This window comes from Budorcas taxicolor, chromosome 15 (genome assembly GCF_023091745.1).
Source record: "Budorcas taxicolor isolate Tak-1 chromosome 15, Takin1.1, whole genome shotgun sequence".
Classification (NCBI taxonomy): domain Eukaryota; kingdom Metazoa; phylum Chordata; class Mammalia; order Artiodactyla; family Bovidae; genus Budorcas; species Budorcas taxicolor.
Window position 1 is genome coordinate 21,970,811 of NC_068924.1, and position 18,060 is coordinate 21,988,870.

General features: G+C 38.2%; 1 protein-coding gene across 1 annotated transcript in view; it reads left to right on the plus strand.

Moving 5' to 3' along the window:
- The window catches only part of BCO2 (beta-carotene oxygenase 2), a 65,998-nt gene that overhangs the window by 24,879 nt on the left and 23,059 nt on the right, over positions 1-18,060 (plus strand). The window contains exons 3-5 of the mRNA XM_052653165.1: positions 12,331-12,575; positions 12,757-12,872; positions 13,664-13,766. Of these exons, the coding sequence (XP_052509125.1) occupies positions 12,331-12,575; positions 12,757-12,872; positions 13,664-13,766 (464 nt within the window). The remainder of the gene's footprint in view (positions 1-12,330; positions 12,576-12,756; positions 12,873-13,663; positions 13,767-18,060) is intronic.

An 18,060-nucleotide genomic window follows, 5' to 3' on the forward strand; every position in this document is an offset into this window, starting at 1 on the left:
ACACTCAAACCCTCAAAGACAGGTCTGGCTCGGTCTCTTGTGGGGATCCCTGCTTCTTTCCTTTCATCCTGGTGTGCACAAAGTTTTGTTTGTCCTCTCTGATTTTCTCTGGCAGATCTGAGATTTCATTTTAAACGTGACTGCACCTCTCCTACTGTGTTATTGGGGCTTCTCCTTTGCCCTTGGATTCAGGGTATCTTTCTTTGTTGAGATCCAACGTTCTCCCGTCGATGGTTGTTCAGCAGCTAGCTGTGATTTTGGTGTTCTCACAGGAGAAGATGAGTGTACATCCCTCTACTCTGCCATCTTACTTACAGCAGATGTAAGATTAATTTAGAGGCTTGAAAATGCAGGGAAGTTTCCTACTTCTTTTTATGAAGCAAGTCTAATATTGGTATCTACACATGACAAAGTTGATACAAAAAATAAAACAATTATTCCTATTATTTATGAATATCTATGAAAAAGTACAAAATATATAGTACTAATAGAATGCTAATAAATATTTTCTTAAGAAACAGAATCCAACATTACATTAAAAGCGTAATTCACTATGATCAGGTAGGATTAATGCCAAGAATGCATGATAGGTTTATAATTTGGAAATCCATTTTGTAATTCACCATATTAATAGATTCATGGAAAAATAATCATGTGTGTGCATGCTCAGTCATATCTGACTCTCTGTGACCCCAAGGACTGTAGCCCACCACACTCTTCTGTCCATGGGGTTCTATAGGCAAGACTATTGGAGTAAGGTGCCATTTCCTACTCTAGAGGATCTTCTTGACCCAGAGATTGAACCCACATTTCCTGCATCTCCTGCACTGGCAGGCAGATTCTTTACCACTGTGCAACCTGGGCAGCCACACACACACATATTATATACACATATGTATATACATACACATATATAAATTGATATATTTTCATCTTAGTCCTAAAGCCAGTACAACTAATTGGAAAACACTACATATATCCCCTCCCTTTTGAAACTCCCTCCCGTCCTTCACCCCATCCCACCCCTCTAGATTGATACAGAGCCCTTGTGTGAGTTTCCTGAGCCATACAGCAAATTCTCGTTGGCTATCTATTTTACATATGGTAATGTAAGTTTCAATGTTACTCTTTCCACACATCTCACCCTCTCCTCCACTCTCTCCATGCCCATAAGTCTGTTCTCTATGTCTGTTTCTCCATTGAAGTCCTGCAAAGAAATTCTTCAGTACCATTTTTCTAGATTCTGTATATATGTGTTAGAATATGATATTTATGTTTCTTTTTCTGACTCACTTCACTCTGTATATAGATACGAGTTTCATCTACCTCATCAGAACTGACTCAAATGCGTTTCTTTTTATGGCTGAGTAATGTTCCATTGTGTATATGTACCACAAGCTTCTTTATCCATTCATCTGTCGATGGACATCTAGGTTGCTTCCATGTTCTTGCACTGTTGGTGGAAATGTAAATTGATACAGCCACTGTGGAAGCTGGTATGGAGAGTCCTTAAAAAACTAGGAATAAAACCACCACATGACCCAGCAATCCCACTCCTAGGCATATACCCTGAGGAATCCAAAATTGAAAAAGACACATGTATCCCATTGTTCATTGCAGCACTATTTACAATAGCTAGAACATGGAAGCAGCCTAGATGTCCATTGACAGATGAATGGATAAAGAAGTTATATCAATAAAGGTTATATCAATAACCTCAGATATGCAGATGATACCACCCTTATGGCAGAAAGTGAAGAGGAACTCAAAAGCCTCTAGATGAAAGTGAAAGTGGAGAGTGAAAAAGTTGGCTTAAAGCTCAACATTCTGAAAACAAAGATCATGGCATCTGATCCCATCACTTCATGGCAAATAGATGGGGAAACAGTGAAAACAGTGTCAGACTTTATTTCTGGGGGCTCCAAAATCACTGCAGATGGTGATTGCACCCATGAAATTAAAAGATGCTTACTCCTTGGAAGAAAAGTTATGACCAACCTAAATAGCATATTGAAAAGCAGAGACATTACTTTGCCAACAAAGGTCCATCTAGTCAAGGCTATGGTTTTTCCTGTGGTCATGTATGGATGTGAGAGTTGGACTGTGAAGAAAGCTGAGTGCCGAAGAATGGATGCTTTTGAACTGTGGTGTTGGAGAAGACTCTTGAGAGTCCCTTGGACTGAAAGGAGATCCAACCAGTCCATTCTAAAGGAGATCAGCCCTTGGTGTTCTTTGGAAGGAATGCTGCTAAAGCTGAAACTCCAGTACTTTGGCCACCTCATGCAAAGAGTTGACTCATTGGAAAAGACTCTGATGCTGTGAGGGATTGGGGGCAGGAGGAGAAGGGGACCACAGAGAATGAGATGGCTGGATGGCATCACTGACTCAATGGACATGAGTCTGAGTGAACTCCGGGAGTTGGTGATGGACAGGGAGGCCTGGAGTGCTGCGATTCATGGGATTGCAGAGTCGGACACGACTGAGCGATTGAACTGAACTGAACTGAATAATGAGTGATGTTGAGCATCTTTTCATGTGTTTGTTAGCCATCTGTATGGGCATTTCTCTTTGGAGATATGTCTGTTTAGGTCTTTTCCCCACTTTTTGATTGAGTTGTCTGTTTTTCTGGCATTGAGTTGTACGAGTTGCCTGTATATTTTGGAAATTAATCCTTCGTCAGTTGTTTCACCTGCTATTATTTTCTCCCATTCTGAGGATTGTCTTTTCATCTTGCTTATAGTTTCCTTTGCTATGCAAAAGCTTTTAAGTTAAATCAGGTTCCACTTGTTTACATTTGTTTTTATTTCCGTTACTCTAGGAGGTGGGTCATAGAGGATCTTTCTTTGATTTAGGTCATTGAATGTTCTGCCTATGTTTTCCTCTAAGAGTTTTATAGTTTCTGGTTTTACATTTAGGTCTTTAATCCATTTTGAGTTTATCTTTGTGTATGGTGTTAGGAAGTATTCTAATTTCATTCTTTTACATGTAGCTGTCCTGTTTTCCCAGCACCATTTATTGAAGATGCTGTCTTTTCCCCATTGTATATTCTTGCCTCCTTTGTCAAAAATAAGGTACCCATAGGTGCATGGGTTTATTTCTGGCCTTTCCATCTTGTTCCATTGGCCTAAATTTCTGTTTTTCTGCCAGTACCATACTGTCTTGATGACTGTAGCTTTGCAGTATAATCTGAAGTCAGGACAGTTGATTCTTCCAGCTTCATTCTTCTTTCTCAAGAGTGCTTTGGCTATTTGGGATCTTCTGTGTTTCCATATGAATTGTGAAATTTTTTGTTCTAGTTCTATGAAAAATGCCATTGGTAATTTGATAGAGATTGCATTGAATCTGTAGATTGCATTTGGTAATACAGTCATTTTCACAGTATTGCTTCTTCCTTTTGTCTGCTTAGGTAAGTTTATTCCTAGATATTTAATTCTTTTTGTTGCACTGGTGAATGGGATTGATTCCTTAATTTCTCTTTCTGATTTTTCATTGTTAGCATATAGAAATGCAAGTGATTTCTGTGTATTGATTTTGTATCCTGCAACTTTGCTAAATTCATTGATTGGCTCTAGTAATTTTTTGATATTATCTTTAGGGTTTTCTATGTACAGTATCATGTGATCTGCAAACAGTGAGAGCTTTACATCTCCTTTTCTGATCTGGATTCCTTTTATTTCTTTTTCTTCTCTGATTGCTGTAGCTAGGACTTCCAGAACTTTGTTGAATAATAGTGATGAAAGTGGACATCCTTGTCTTGTTCCTGATCTTTGGGGGAATGCTTTCAGTTTTTCCACCATTGAGAATAATGTTTACTGTAGGCTTATCCTATATGGCCTTTACTATATTGAGGTAGGTTCCTTCCATGCCCATTTTTTGAAGCATTTTAATCATAAATGGGTGCTTAATTTTGTCAAAAACTTTTTCTGCATCTATTGAGATGATCATATGGTTTTTATCTTTCAATTTGTTAATATGGTGTATCACACTGATTGTTTTGCATATATTGAAGAATCCTTGCATTCCTGGAATAAACCCAACTTGATCATGGTGAGCTTTTTGATGTGTTGCTGAATTCTGTTTGCTAAAATTTTGTTGAGGAGTTTTGTACCTATCTTCATCAGTGATGTTGGCCTGTAGTTTCTTTTTTTGTGTTGTCTTTGTCTGGTTTTGGTATCAGGATGATGGTGGCTTTGTAGAATGAGTTTGGAAGTGTTCCTTCCTCTGCAATTTTTTGAAAGAGTTTTAGAAGGCTAGACATTAGCTCTTCTCTAAATGTTTGATAGAATTCTCCTGTGAAGCCTGGGCTTTTGTTTTGGGGGAGATTTTAGGTCACAGCTTCAATTTCAGTGCTTGTAGTTGGGTGGTTTATAATTTCTGCTTCTTCCTGGTTCAGTCTTGGAAGATTGAACTAAGAATCTGTCCATTTCTTCCAAGTTATCCATTTTATGCCATATAGTTGTTCATAATAGTCTCTTATAATCCTTTGTATTTCTGCATTATCTGTTGTAACCTCTCCTTTTTCATTTCTAATTTTGTTGATTTGATTCTTCTCTCTTTTTTTCTTAATGAGTCTGGCTAAAGGTTTGTTAATTTTGTTTATCTTCTCAAAGAACCAGCTTTTAGTTTTATTAATTTTTACTATTGTTTCTTTCATTTCTTTTTCACTTATTTCTGCTCCAATCTTTGTGATTTCTTTCCTTCTACTAATTTTGGGGTCTTTTTTTTCCATTTGTTTTTGGTATAAAGTTAGGTTGTTATTTCTAAACAAAGTTTAGGTGTTTTCCTTGTAAAGTTTCAATATTTTTCTTATTTCTTGAGTTAGGAACGTATTGCTATAAGCTTCCCTCTTAGAACTCCTTTTGCTGTACCCCATAGATTTTGAGTTGTCATGTTTTCGTGGTCATTTGTTTCTAGAAAGTCTTTGATTTCCCTTTTGATTTCTTCAGTAACCTGTTGGCTGTTTAGAAATGTGTTGTTTAATCATGTGTTTTGTGTTTCTTAGTTTTTTTCTTGTAATTGATATCTAGTCTTATAGTGTTGTAGTTGAAGAAGATGCTAGATATGATTTCAATTTTCTTAAATTTACTGAGGTTTGATATATGACCAAAGGTGTGGTGTATTCTGGAGAATGTTCCATGTGCACTTTAGAAGAAGGTGTATTCTTCTGCATTTGGATGGAGACTGTCCTGAAGAAATCAATGCGATCAATGTCATCTAATATATCATTTAGGACGTGTATCTCCTTATTAATTTTCTGTTTTGATGATCTGTCCATTGGTGTGAGTGAGGTGTTAAAGTCTCCTACTATTACTGTGTTACTGTGAATTTCTCCTTTTGTATCTGTTAATGTTTGTCTTATGTACTGAGGTGCTCCTATGTTGGGTGTATAGATATTTACAATTGTTATGTCTTCCTCGTGGATTGATCCCTTGATCATTACGTAGTGTCCTTCCTTATCTCTTGTAATCTTCTTTATTTTAAGGTCTATTTAGTCTGATATGAGGATTGCTACTCCAGCTTTCTTTTGCTTCCCACTTGCATGGAATATATTTTTCCATCCTCTCACTTTCTGTCTATATGTGTCTTGAGGTCTGAAGGGGGTTTCTTGTAGACAGCATAAGTATGGGTCTTGTTTTTGTATCCATTCAGCCAGTCTGTGTCTTTTGGTTGGAGCATTTAATCTGTTTACATTTAAGGTAATTATTGACATATATGTTCCTATTGCCATTTTCTTAATTGTTTGGGGTTGATTTTGGCTTCCCTGGTGGCTCAGAGGTTAAAGCATCTGCCTGCACTGCGGGAGACCTGGGTTCGATCCCTGGGTTGGGAAGATCCCCTGGAGAAGGAAATGGCAACCCACTCCAGTATTCTTGCCTTGAGAATCCCATGGATGGAGGAGCCTGGTGGGCTACAGTCCACCAGGTTGCAAAGAGTCGGACACGACTGAGCAACTTCACTTTCACTTATTGCCATTTTCTTAATTGTTTGGGGTTGGTTTTGTAGATTTTTTTTTCCTTCTCTTGTATTTTTGACTGTGTAAGTCCCTTTAACGTTTGTTGTAAAGCTGGTTTGGTGGTACTGAATTCTCTTAACTTTTGCTTGTCTGAGAAGCTTTTATTTCTCCATCAATTTTGAATGAGATCCTTGCCGGGTACAGTAATCTTGGTTGTATATTTTTCCCTTTCAGTACTTTAAATATATCCTGCCACTCCCTTCTGGCCTGCAGAGTTTCTGCTGAAAAATGTTAAGCATATGGGGTTTCCCTGTATGTTACTTCTCCCTTGATTCTTCTAATATTCTGTTTTTGTGTTTAGTCTTTGGTAGTTTGATTAGTGTGTATCTTGGTGTGTTTCTCCTTGGGTTTATCCTGTATGGACTCTTTGTGCCTCTTGGACTTGACTGACTATTTCCCTTTCCATGCTGGGGAAATTTTCAACTATAGTCTCTTCAAGAATTTTCTCCTACCCTTTCTTTCTCTCTTCTTCTTCTGGGACCCCTATAATTCAACTGTTGGTACATTTGATATTGTCCCGGAGGTCTCTGAGACTACCCCCAGTTCTTTTCCTTTTTTCTACTATATTCTGCTCTTCAGAAGTTATTTACATCATTTTATCTTCCAGCTCACTGATTCATTCTTCTGCTTCAGATGTTCTGCTATTGATTTTTCCAGAGTATTTTTAATTTCAGTAATTGTGTTGTTTGTCTCTGTATGTTTATTCTTTAATTCTTCTAGGTCTTTGTTAATTGATTCTTACATTTTCTCCATTTTGTTTTCAAGGTTTTTGATCATCTTTACTATCATTATTCTGAATTCTTTTTCAGGTAGTTTGCCTATTTCCTCTTCATTTATTTGGACTTCTGTGTTTCTAGTTTGTTCCTTCATTTGTGTAGCATTTCTCTGCATTTTCATTATTATATTTTAACTTATTGTGTTTGAGGTCTCCTTTTCCCAGGATTCAAGATTGAATTCTTTCTTCCTTTTGGTTTCTGCCCTCCTAAGATTGGTCCACTGGTTTTTGTAAGCTTCTTGTGGGGTGAGATTTGTGCTGAGTTTTTGTTTGTTTGTTTTTCCTCTGATGGGCAAGGCTGAGTGAGGTGATAATCCTGTCTGCTGATGTTTGGGTTTGTATTTTTGTTTTGTTTGTTCTTTAGATGAAGTGTCCTGCACAGGGTGCTACTGGGGGTTGTGTGATGCCTGGTCTTGTATTCAGTTGGATTCCTTTGTGTGATTTCTCACTATCTGACACTACTAGGGTTAGTTCTCTGGTAGTCTAGGGTCTTGGAATTAGTGCTCCCACTCCAAAGGCTCAGGGCTTAATCTCTGGTCAAGAATGAAGATTCCACAAGTGGTTTGTTATGGCATTAAGTGAGAGTAAAACAAATATCCAAAAATGAGAAACCAAAGATGAACCCCAGACAAGTGACAGTTATAAAATCAGGGAAATAATAATTAAATAATGGAGTATACACATATACATATACACCTAGAAGCAAAGTCAAAACAGTCCAAGAAAAATAAAGTATAATAGATTGACCTGGAAAACAAAGGAAATAAAAAATTTTATTTACCAGTTAAGAACAAAACTAACTAAAGTTCAAACTGAAAAACAAAACTAAAGCAAGGTGTCAAATGGGGAATAAAGCAATGAAAACAAAACTAAGAAACATGTTGAAAAGAAAGGGAAGAAAGAAAGAATAGATATGCAAAGTTAAATAGAGGTAGATGAAGATTTATATATGTTAAAATTTAACTGCAAGGGGAAAAGAACAGTAGGAAAGGCAGACAAAGGAATAAATGTAGAAAAAATATGATATGTTTTTAAAAATTAAAATTATAAAAAAGATAAAAGAAAAAAAATGGAAGAAGAAAGAAAAATGGAAAACTCCACAGAACTGCAAAAGCCCAACATAGAGCCAGAGGTTTATAAGAATAATAAAAAGTGTGACTGAATATACCCATATTCATATACACCCATAAGCAAAATCAAGCAGTCCTACAAAAGTAAAGTACAATAGATTGACTCGGTGAACAAAGGAAACCAAAAATTACATCTACCAGAACAAAACTAACCAAAGCACAAACTGGAAAGCAAAACTAAAGAAGGTGCCAATTGGGGAATAAAGCAAGGAAAAAAAACTAACAAATATGTTGAGAGGAAAGCAAAGAAAGAAAGAATAGATGCAAAGTTAAACAGAGGTAGATAAAGAAGATTTATATACATTAAGGATTAACTGCAAGGGGAAAAGAACAGTAGGAAAAGCAAACAAAGGAATAAGTGTAAAAAAATAATAGGTTTAAAAAATTAAAATTAAAGAAAGAGAGAGAGAAAAAAAAAGGGAAACTCCACAGAACTGCAAAAGCCCAACGTAGAGGCAGAGGTTTATAACAACAATAAAAAATGTGACTGAGGGGGAAAATGAAAAGCTCAAAAGCTTAATTAGATTTCATAGTGCCAATAAAATTGACAGCTACAACAGAGGGGGGAAAAGGAAAAAAAAAAAAGAAAAAATACAAAGAATCTACAGAAAAGTCAAGGAATAATAAATGTTTTTCTTGAATCACTGCTGTCAGAGTCCTTTCCCTAACTGGGAGTCACAGTTCACCTCACCTCCCTAGGATGCCCTCCAACACTGTGCTGATCTCTGGGCCTGCTGTGGGGGCAGCTCAGATTCTAATCTGGCCCGACTCCTGTGTGTTCTTGCCTCCAGTGTCCACAGCTATCAGAACTAGTACATTTTCTTTTGTGGGAACTTTCAATGACCTTTTATATATTTCATAGACACGGAGTCTGGCTAGTTGATCTTGTGGATTTAATCTGCAGCTTGTACAGCTGGTGGGAAGGCTTTGTGTCTTCTTCCTTAGCCACTCTGCCCCTAGGTTTCAATTGTGGTTTTATTTCCACCTCTGCATGTGGGTTGTCCACTGGGATTTGCTCCTGAGGCTGCCCTAGAGGACTGGGTTTGCTCCTGTGAGGGCCAGGGGTGGATGTGGTGCAGCTGCTTGGGTCACAGGGGTTCTGGCAGCACCAGGTTCTCAGGGGAGTTGGTGGCTAGGGCAGCAGGAAATATAGTGCTCTAGAAGGGTGTGGCAACCAGTATTGGCCAATATGCTCCAGTATTCTTGCCTGGAGACCCTCTGTCCCTGACAGAGAAGCCTGGCAGGCCACAGTCTACAGGGTTGCAAAGAGTCAGACACTACCTGTGCCCATAGATGCAAGATATGTCTTGCTTGTTGCAGCTCTGCCCCAGTGAGAGTTGAGTGTGAAGGTGGCGCAACTGCTTGGCTTGCAGGGACCCTGGCAGTGCCAAGTATGCAAGGACAGACTGCCTTTGCTGCAGAAGTTATGGTCCTCTCAGAGTCTTTTTTCCAGCCTCTTGTAGCTGGCAATTGAAGGCCTGTTTGGCTAGTCTTTCTCCATAGCTCTGCCTGTTCAGGTACTTTGAGGGCTCCCTTGCCTGGAGTCCTTCTCTGTTGTTCAGCACATCAGGCACATGGAGGTGCCTCCTGGCTGGGATCCTCCTCTGTAGATCAGCATGTCAGGCACTTAAAGGGGCACCTTAGGCGGGGTCCTACCCTGTAGATCTGTACATCAGTCACTTAAAGGAACATCCTGGGTGGAGTCCTGCTCTGTAGTTCAGTGCCTCAGGCGTTTTATGGGCCAGCCTCTCTATTGTTCAGGTGCTGGTGTGTGGGGAGAGAGAGGCTATGGTGATGGCTCCACCCCCTATGCGTGGCTCAGCGGTATTGCCTTGCTTCCATGGCTGCCTGGCTTTCCTCCACAGGCATTTCCCACCATAACCTCCTTCCTCACATCCCCTCAATCCATCTTTCTGCAATCAACAGCAGCCTTTGCCCTGGGATTGCTCCACAGTCCCCAAACGCCAGCTCCCAACCACTGTGCCTTCCAGGGGACCTGTGTCCCTGTCCAGGGTATGTATGGCTGCAGCAAAGACTGTCTGGTCCTCATTCTATTTAGGCTGCTGCAGATCAGCTGTTTCACTCTCAGCCTTAAATGTTTCTCCTCTGACTCAGACAATCGCCTTGATGTGGGGATTGGGCCCCTGCTTCAGTTCTCCCACCCACTGAGGGCAGATCCAGTCCTACTAACACTCCTGCTTTCCCCCCTAGTTCCTTGTCCTGCTGAGTTTTGGGTGATTCTATACATTCTTCGCCTCTGGTCAGGTATTCCTGTCTGCTCTCAGCTGGTGTTCTGCATTCTGCATGCGCTTCTGTGTCTGAAGGTATATTCCTGATGTTCCATGGAGAGATGTACTCCACATCCACCTACTCCTCCACCATCTTGTTCTCTTGGATCCTCTGTTCTTTGAGTAGGATGGATAGTTCAATATCATAAAGATGTCAGTTCTCCCTAAGTCAATTTTTAAATTTAATACAACCTTAATAAAAATTCTAATTTTTAAAGGAAATTAGATGAATGAATATGAAGGTTCATGTGGAAAAATAAATATACAAGAGTAGTCAAGAAAACACTAAAAAAGAAAATTGTCTGAGGGGTGGAGACTAGCCTTGTTGTTATTGTCTGGTCACTCAGTCATGTCTGACACTTTGCAGCCCCATGGACTGGAGACTAGCCTTATCAGATGTTAAAATATAATTTTATATTATTTTAATTAAATATTGAAATGTAATTAAAATATTATGATACCAATATATTAATGGACAAATGGGCAAGTTATATAGAATAGAAAACCCAGAAATGGAGCCAAGAACTTACAGAAATTGAGTTTATGATAAAGATGGCATCTTAAATCAATATGTAAAGAGGGCATTTTATAAAAACTTTCTTATTTCTTGCAGTTTAACACAATTTGTGATGAAAAATAAAATTTACTATCTCAGCCATATTTAAATGTACAGGTTAGTGTTGTGAAACAGATCTTCAGAACTTTTTCATCTTGAAAAACTGAAACTCTATACTCATTAAACAATAGCTCCCTATTTCCCCCTCTGCTGAGCCCCTGGTAATCACCATTCTACTTCATGTTTCTATGAGTTTGATGACTTTAGATATATCATTTAAGTGCTATTGTATAGTATTTGTCTTTTTGTGACTGGCTTATTTCACCATGTTATAGCATGTGACAGAATTTCTCTCCTTTTTAAGGCTGAATAATATTCCATTATATGTTAAATTTTGTTTATCCTATTCTTCAGCTGATGGATGCTTAGGTTGTTTCTACCTTTTGGTTATTGTAAATAATGCTGCTATAAGATGGGTGTACATATATCTACTTGCATCCCTGCTTTCAAGACAATAACCTTTTAAGACAAGCCTTTAAGATAAGACCAAGCATTTTTGCTTCCTTTTACATGCTGAAGACATTAAACATTCAATTGGTCAAGCATACGAGAGAAAAGACTAATGTTAAACCCTTCAAAAAGTAAAGTGAAAAATTTTCCTTACAGTATTTTAATGTTCCATCATTTAGATACATCATTTGTAGTGTGATAATATGGAGAAGACTCTTGAGAGTCCCTTGGACTGCAAGGAGATCCAACCAGTCCATTCTGAAGGAGATCAGCCCTTGGTGTTCTTTGGAAGGAATGCTGCTAAAGCTGAAACTCCAGTACTTTGGCCACCTCATGCGAAGAGTTGACTCATTGGAAAAGACTTTGATGCTGGGAGGGATTGGGGGCAGGAGGAGAAGGGGACGACCGAGGATGAGATGGCTGGATGGCATCACTGACTTGATGGACGTGAATCTGAGTGAACTCTGGGAGTTGGTGATGGACAGGGAGGCCTGGCATGCTGCGATTCATGGGGTCGCAAAGAGTTGGACACAACTGAGCGACTGAACTGAACTGAACTGAAATATGGACAAAAATGATTATCCACTAAGGACATTCATCTTATTTGCTTACTTTAGCATAGTTTTGATAAATTTGACAAAAAATTTAAATAAACAGAAAGTATAATACATAAAAGATATGAAGATAAGTATGTCTAAAAGTTTTGGAATCCATTTTAATTTGAGAAATATCAAGCATTCCATATGCTATTATCTTGGCTATAGGGTAAAGATACAATTATCTTAGAAGTCAACAGCTTAGGGTTTTCCTGCAGCCCTCTGATGTACGAGGTTAGTGATAAGGGGTTAGGATCAAGAGAATGCAAGTTGGTCTTTCATTGTTGTACTCTGGATATACTCAAAATCTGTCATCCCTCCATTTCCAGTTCTTCAACTAATCAGGTTGTGCTAGGAACCCATCCCACAGAGATAACCCCTCCCTTATCTCTATGTTTGAAATCGCTCTTTTTGACCCCATGTTTTTCTTCCTAATACTTTTCTATTTTTGCTCCTACCAAGGTACAATCACTGGTTTGATGGAATGGCTTTACTTCACCAGTTCAAGATGGAGAAGGGCACAGTGACATATAGGAGCAAGTTTCTACAGAGTGATGCATATAAGGCCAACAGTGATCGTGATCGAATTGTGATCTCAGAATTTGGTACACTGGCTCTCCCTGACCCATGCAAGAATGTTTTTGAACGTTTCATGTCAAAATTTGAAAAGCCTGGTAAGCACCCTTTATTATGCCCAGAATTTTCAGGTAACAGGGATGATTCTTTAAATTATTATGACATATGTCAATCTTTTTTTATAAGTATGGATCTTGATATTTATTTTGATATGAGAGGATGTTTCAACTGCTTTCTCCCTTGATTGTGTGCTTTAGGATCTGCCATAGTAGTAAGCTGTGGTGTTTAAATAACTTTGGGGTTTGATTTCAGCAATTACTGACAACACCAATGTCAACTTTGTGCAGTACAAGGGTGATTACTACCTTAGTACGGAAACCAACTTTATGAATAAAGTGGACATTGAAACCCTGGAAAAAACAGAAAAGGTAAAATATAGGTTAAAATATAATAGACCCTAAAATTTCTCTCCATTCAAATACTTTTTAGAGTAGTTATTATCAGAAGAAAAAATTGTATTCTTAAACAAAATCAAAGTTACCCACTGATTCAGGTCATTATGTACCCTCTGTCATCATTAGAATGGCCTGCGGTGTTGGTTGTCCTTAAATATAATTCTAGATTTCTTCCTTAGTCCAACTGTCTGAAGGCTAGGCAAAGGAGACATAGCATAGTACAGATTTATTTTTGTCGTTTCATTTTCTGCTTAGCTATAGGTAGAATTGGACTGGCGATTACCTAGATCCATACTGCCCTGGAGAAGGAAATGGCAACCCACTCCAGTATTCTTGCCTGAAAAATTCCATGGACAGAGGAGCCTGGTGGGCTACAGTCCATGGGGTTGCAAAGAGTCAGACACGACTGAGCAACTAACACATACTGCCTTCATGTTATACATTAATTTAAAGCAAAATAAAATTTGGGGCCAGAATTTTAATCCTTATCCTTTTGAACTTTCTTGTGATCTGGATAATCATTTTTGTGCATTTCTTGGTGGTGGTGGTAGGAGGGATTTTGTTTGGTTTTCTTGTTGTTTGTTCTTAGTTTCTTTTTCTTTAGTAGGAAAAATAATTTTGATTTCACAGAAGTGAGACATCAGGGCTTAAACTATAATTTTTATATCTTATTTTAAAAGTATTTGATACATCACTACTGTCTATGCATCTAAATAGAGACCTAGCTATGTAATTTAAGTCTCTGAATGGTCTTAAATTTTCAGGTTAACTGGAGAAAATTTATCGCTGTGAACGGAGCAACTGCACATCCTCATTATGATCCAGATGGAACAACATACAACATGGGGAACTCCTATGGGAAACATGGTAACATCGGGGTGGGAGTCTTTGAAAAAATAATTGGGAGTTAACTGTCTTCCCAGATTTCCATTACGGCTAAGATGTTAACTTATATGAAACTCATTTGAAAATTTCAGAAAGAAATCTCTGAAATTGAATTTCTGTACTTAAAATATGTAATTTATTATTATGTTCTGTGGTCTTTTTGTGTATATACTTAGAAGCTGATTTTCTATTTGATCTTTTCATCATGACTCACATTTTTATGTTCCATTATGCTTTTTGGCTCACATGCATTGTAGGGATTTTCAGTATGTATTTCTCAAACTTGAATTTTTAAGAGGTACCATACTATAAGAAATTTAGAATGGTACAGCAAAGAGATAAAGAGAAGGTACACTGTAGGTTACATAGAGAGGAATTTATTTTTACCATGGGAGTAATACCCTACAAAGTAAGTTAAGGTTAAAGTTTGGTTGCATTTGCAGCTACTTACATCACATCCCCTTCCTGTTCATCTGTGTACTTTCCTAGCTGTCTGTTAGTCTGTTTCAGAAGGTTCTAATGGCTAATAATGATAGCTAACATTTATAGAGTAACTAGTGTGTGCTGGTGTTAACCACTTTTTCCCTTATAGTTTCTCATTTAATCCTATAACAAATCTCTGAGAAAGGTACAGTTATTTTTATTTTTTTAATTGAGGTATAGTTGATTGACAACGTTGTGTTAGTTTCCCACATTCTTTTCCATTATGGTTTACTGCAAGATATTGAATATAGTTCCCTGTGCTATACAGCAGGACCTTGTTGTGTATCTATTTTATATACAGTTTGTATTTGCTAATCCCATACTCCTAATTTATTCCCCACCCATTTCCCCTTTGGCAACCATAAGTTTGTTTTCAATGTCTGAGTCTATTTCTGTTTTGTAAATAAGTTCATTTGTATCATATTTTAGATTCCCATACAAATGATATCATATGATATTTGTCTTTCTCTGTCTTACTTCGCTTAGTTTGATAATCTCTAGGTCCATTGATGGCATTAAGAAAGGTATTATTACTCCCATTTTATAGATGAGGGCAGTGAACCTTGAGAAGATTTAAGATGCTTGCTTAAGCAAGCCTCAAGTGTCTAATACCAGGCTTGGCAGCAAGCCTGAATAACAGAGAAAAAGCTTGCTATTAGTCATTTTGTTAGACCATCTTAATAATTATATATCACTGAGTGCAGAGGATTCTCTCAGGGCATGCAAATTCATTATCATATACTCGAATATGCATCTCCCTCTGTTTGGAAAGGAATGTGTAAGTACAAGTATTAGAAGTTTCTGACTGTTTATCTTAGCTGTCAATCTATCATTTATAACCTATGAATCCTTTGTATAGGTTAACTTTTGAATAGGTTAATGTAAGGAATTGGCTTTTTGGGTTGTTCATCTCTACCTCTCCATATTTACACATATAAGTATATGTGAACATGGAGACTTCAGGTTTGTTTTTTTTTACTGGCTCAAGAAGATACAGGGTACCCTGGAAACTTCATCATCCAGCCATCTCTGCTCTTTGTTACCTGACCTCAGGTAGGGATGTATTCTTCAAATCTGTTATAGGAAACATCAAACATCTTTTTAGGTAAAATCTTTAAGCAAGTGGGTAAACTGACTCAGCTTTTTTTTTTTTTTTCCATTCAATTTTTTTGATCATTAAAAATTCATTTCTTTAAAAGTTAACTCTAATAACCAAGCGAGGCTTCCCTGGTGGCTCAGACAGTAAAGAATCTGCTTGCACTGCAGGAGACCCAGGTTCAGTCCCTGGGTTGGGAAGATCCCCTGGAGAAGAGAATGGCTACCCATTCCATCCATCAGATACAGATGTAAGAGTTGGACCATGAAGAAGGCTGAGTGCCAAAGAATTGATGCTTTCAAATTTTGGTACTGGAGAAGACTCTTGAGAGTCTTGGGCAGCAGGAGATCAAACCAGTCACTCCTAAAGGAAATAAATCCTATTCATTTGAATGGCTGATGCTGAAGATGAAGCTCCAGAACTTTGGCCACCTGATGCAAAGAGCTGACTCATTTGAAAAGACCCTGATCCTGGGAAAGATTGAGGGCAGGAGGAGAAGGGGGAAACAGAGGGTGAAATGATTGGATGGCATCACCGACTCAATGGACATGAGTTTGAGCAAACTCCAGGAGATAGTTAAGGACAAGGAAGCCTGGTGTGCTGTAGTCCATGTAGCAAAGAGCTGGACACGACTTAGTGACTGAACAACAGCAACAGCCCACTCCAGTGTTCTTACCTGAAGAATTTCATGGACAGAGAGGAGGCTGGTGGGCTATAGTCTGTGGAGTTGCCAAGAGTTATAGATAACTTTGTATATAGTCCATAATATAAGAAATACTGTTTAACCATTTTTATTTATTTTTCTAAAATAAATCCTCATTAGATCAGTGATTCTTAGCCTTTAGAACACCCCAAAGCCATCTGGAATGCTTTCTAGCATTCAGTGGGCTTCATCTTCAGATATTCTGGTTCAGCATACTTGAAAAGGGGCTAAGAATCTGCATTGTAACCAACCCTTTACTCCTTATCTTGATGCATTTTAACAAGATCTCCAGGTGATTTTGGTGCAAAGGGCCTATGAGTCTCTGAGAAACCTTGCACCAGTCATTATGAGTTGTACTTGTTATTTTGCCTCAATTTGATGTTTATGCAAAGTCCTGAGGTGTCTCCCAGAGTTAGACACAAAGTATTGAGCAAATCATTTCTCTGGGCATTCAGTCCTCTCCTGTGTGTTTCCTGGGTGTCTGTCTGCCTTGTACATACCTTGAAGACCTACAGTTAGGACAGTTCATCAACTTGTAGTGTTCAAATTTAGTAAATTGAGTAATCGTCATTTAATCCAATTGCTGAGATAGGAAATTCTTCTCTTGATACTCTAATCTCAAGTAAAACTGGATTTACTTCTTTTTTCTTACTTGATTATTTGGTTCAGTGAGGAGTTTTTGAACTAGAACACAAATGTATGTGTAGCTGCAGAGAGCTCAACTAAACAATATGTGTTTGGGGGACATTTAGTGATTTTTTTTTTTTTTTTTTTTTTGGTAAATACAGTGCTTGCTAGTAATTTCTACCTTTACAAAATAAAAAGCTTTTAATTTTTTCACTTTTCCAGATATTTTTAAAAAGCCCTTCTAAAAGTAACAGAAATCCTCTAAACATTTAATCTAGGTAGTTTTAAGTACTAATTTAAAATAATGCAATCTCTTAGATAGATGCTTACCGTAGATGGAGATGGAGATGGTAGTATTGGAACTGTGGAGTTTATCTTTCATTTCTTTTATAACTCATCACTGTATAAAGCATGATGTTTTATTTATAATTGTTTCTCAAAACGTATAGTATCCTAACCTAGACCTCCACACTAGTTGCTTACTCAGTGTTTTTACTAGGATGTCTAATAGAGGTTACAAAATCAATTTTTTAAAACCCAAACTTTTGATCTTTCTCCCTAAATTTCTCTGCCTAAAATCTTCCCCATCTCAGTTTCCGGTAACTCTGTCATTCTACTTGCTTAAGATGATAACCTTGGAATCATGTTTTATTCCTCTCTCACATCCACATCTAATGGGTCAAAAAGTAACTTCAGCAATGCCTTCAAAATATATCAAAAATCCAGCTATGTCATATCACCTCCACTGCCCCCACTCTGGTTTGGGCCACCATTCTTTCTCACTTGGATTATTGTAATAGCTTCTTAACCAGTCTCCTTGCTTCTCCCTTTACCTGACTTCAGTTTATTCTCAGTATATCAGCCAGTTATCCCTTTAACCTACCCCACCTCATCTAGAATTTTCTCTCTGCTTCCTATGGGCAGGGCAACACTGCCCTCACTGCAGTTATTTGAATACTCCAAACTTATTCTTGGCTGAGAATCTTTGCATTTGCTCTTCTCACCTCATAGATCAGTTGGTAAAGAATCTGCCTGCCATGCAGGAGACCCCAGTTGGATTCCTGGGTCAGGAAGGTCCCCTGGAGAAGGGATAGGCTACCCACTCCAGTATTTTTGGGCTTCCCTTGTGGCTCAGCTGGTAAAGAATCCGCCTGCAATGCAGGAGACCTGGGTTTGATCCCTGGGTTGGGAAGATCCCCTGGAGAAGGGAAAGGCTACCCACTCCACTGTTCTGGCCTGGAGAATTCCATGGACTGTATAGACCATGGGATCGCAAAGAGTTGGACACAGCTGAGCTACTTTCACTTTCATCACCTGAAATGCATTTCTCCCAGATATCCTCAAAGCTCTCTTCCTCACTCCCTTCA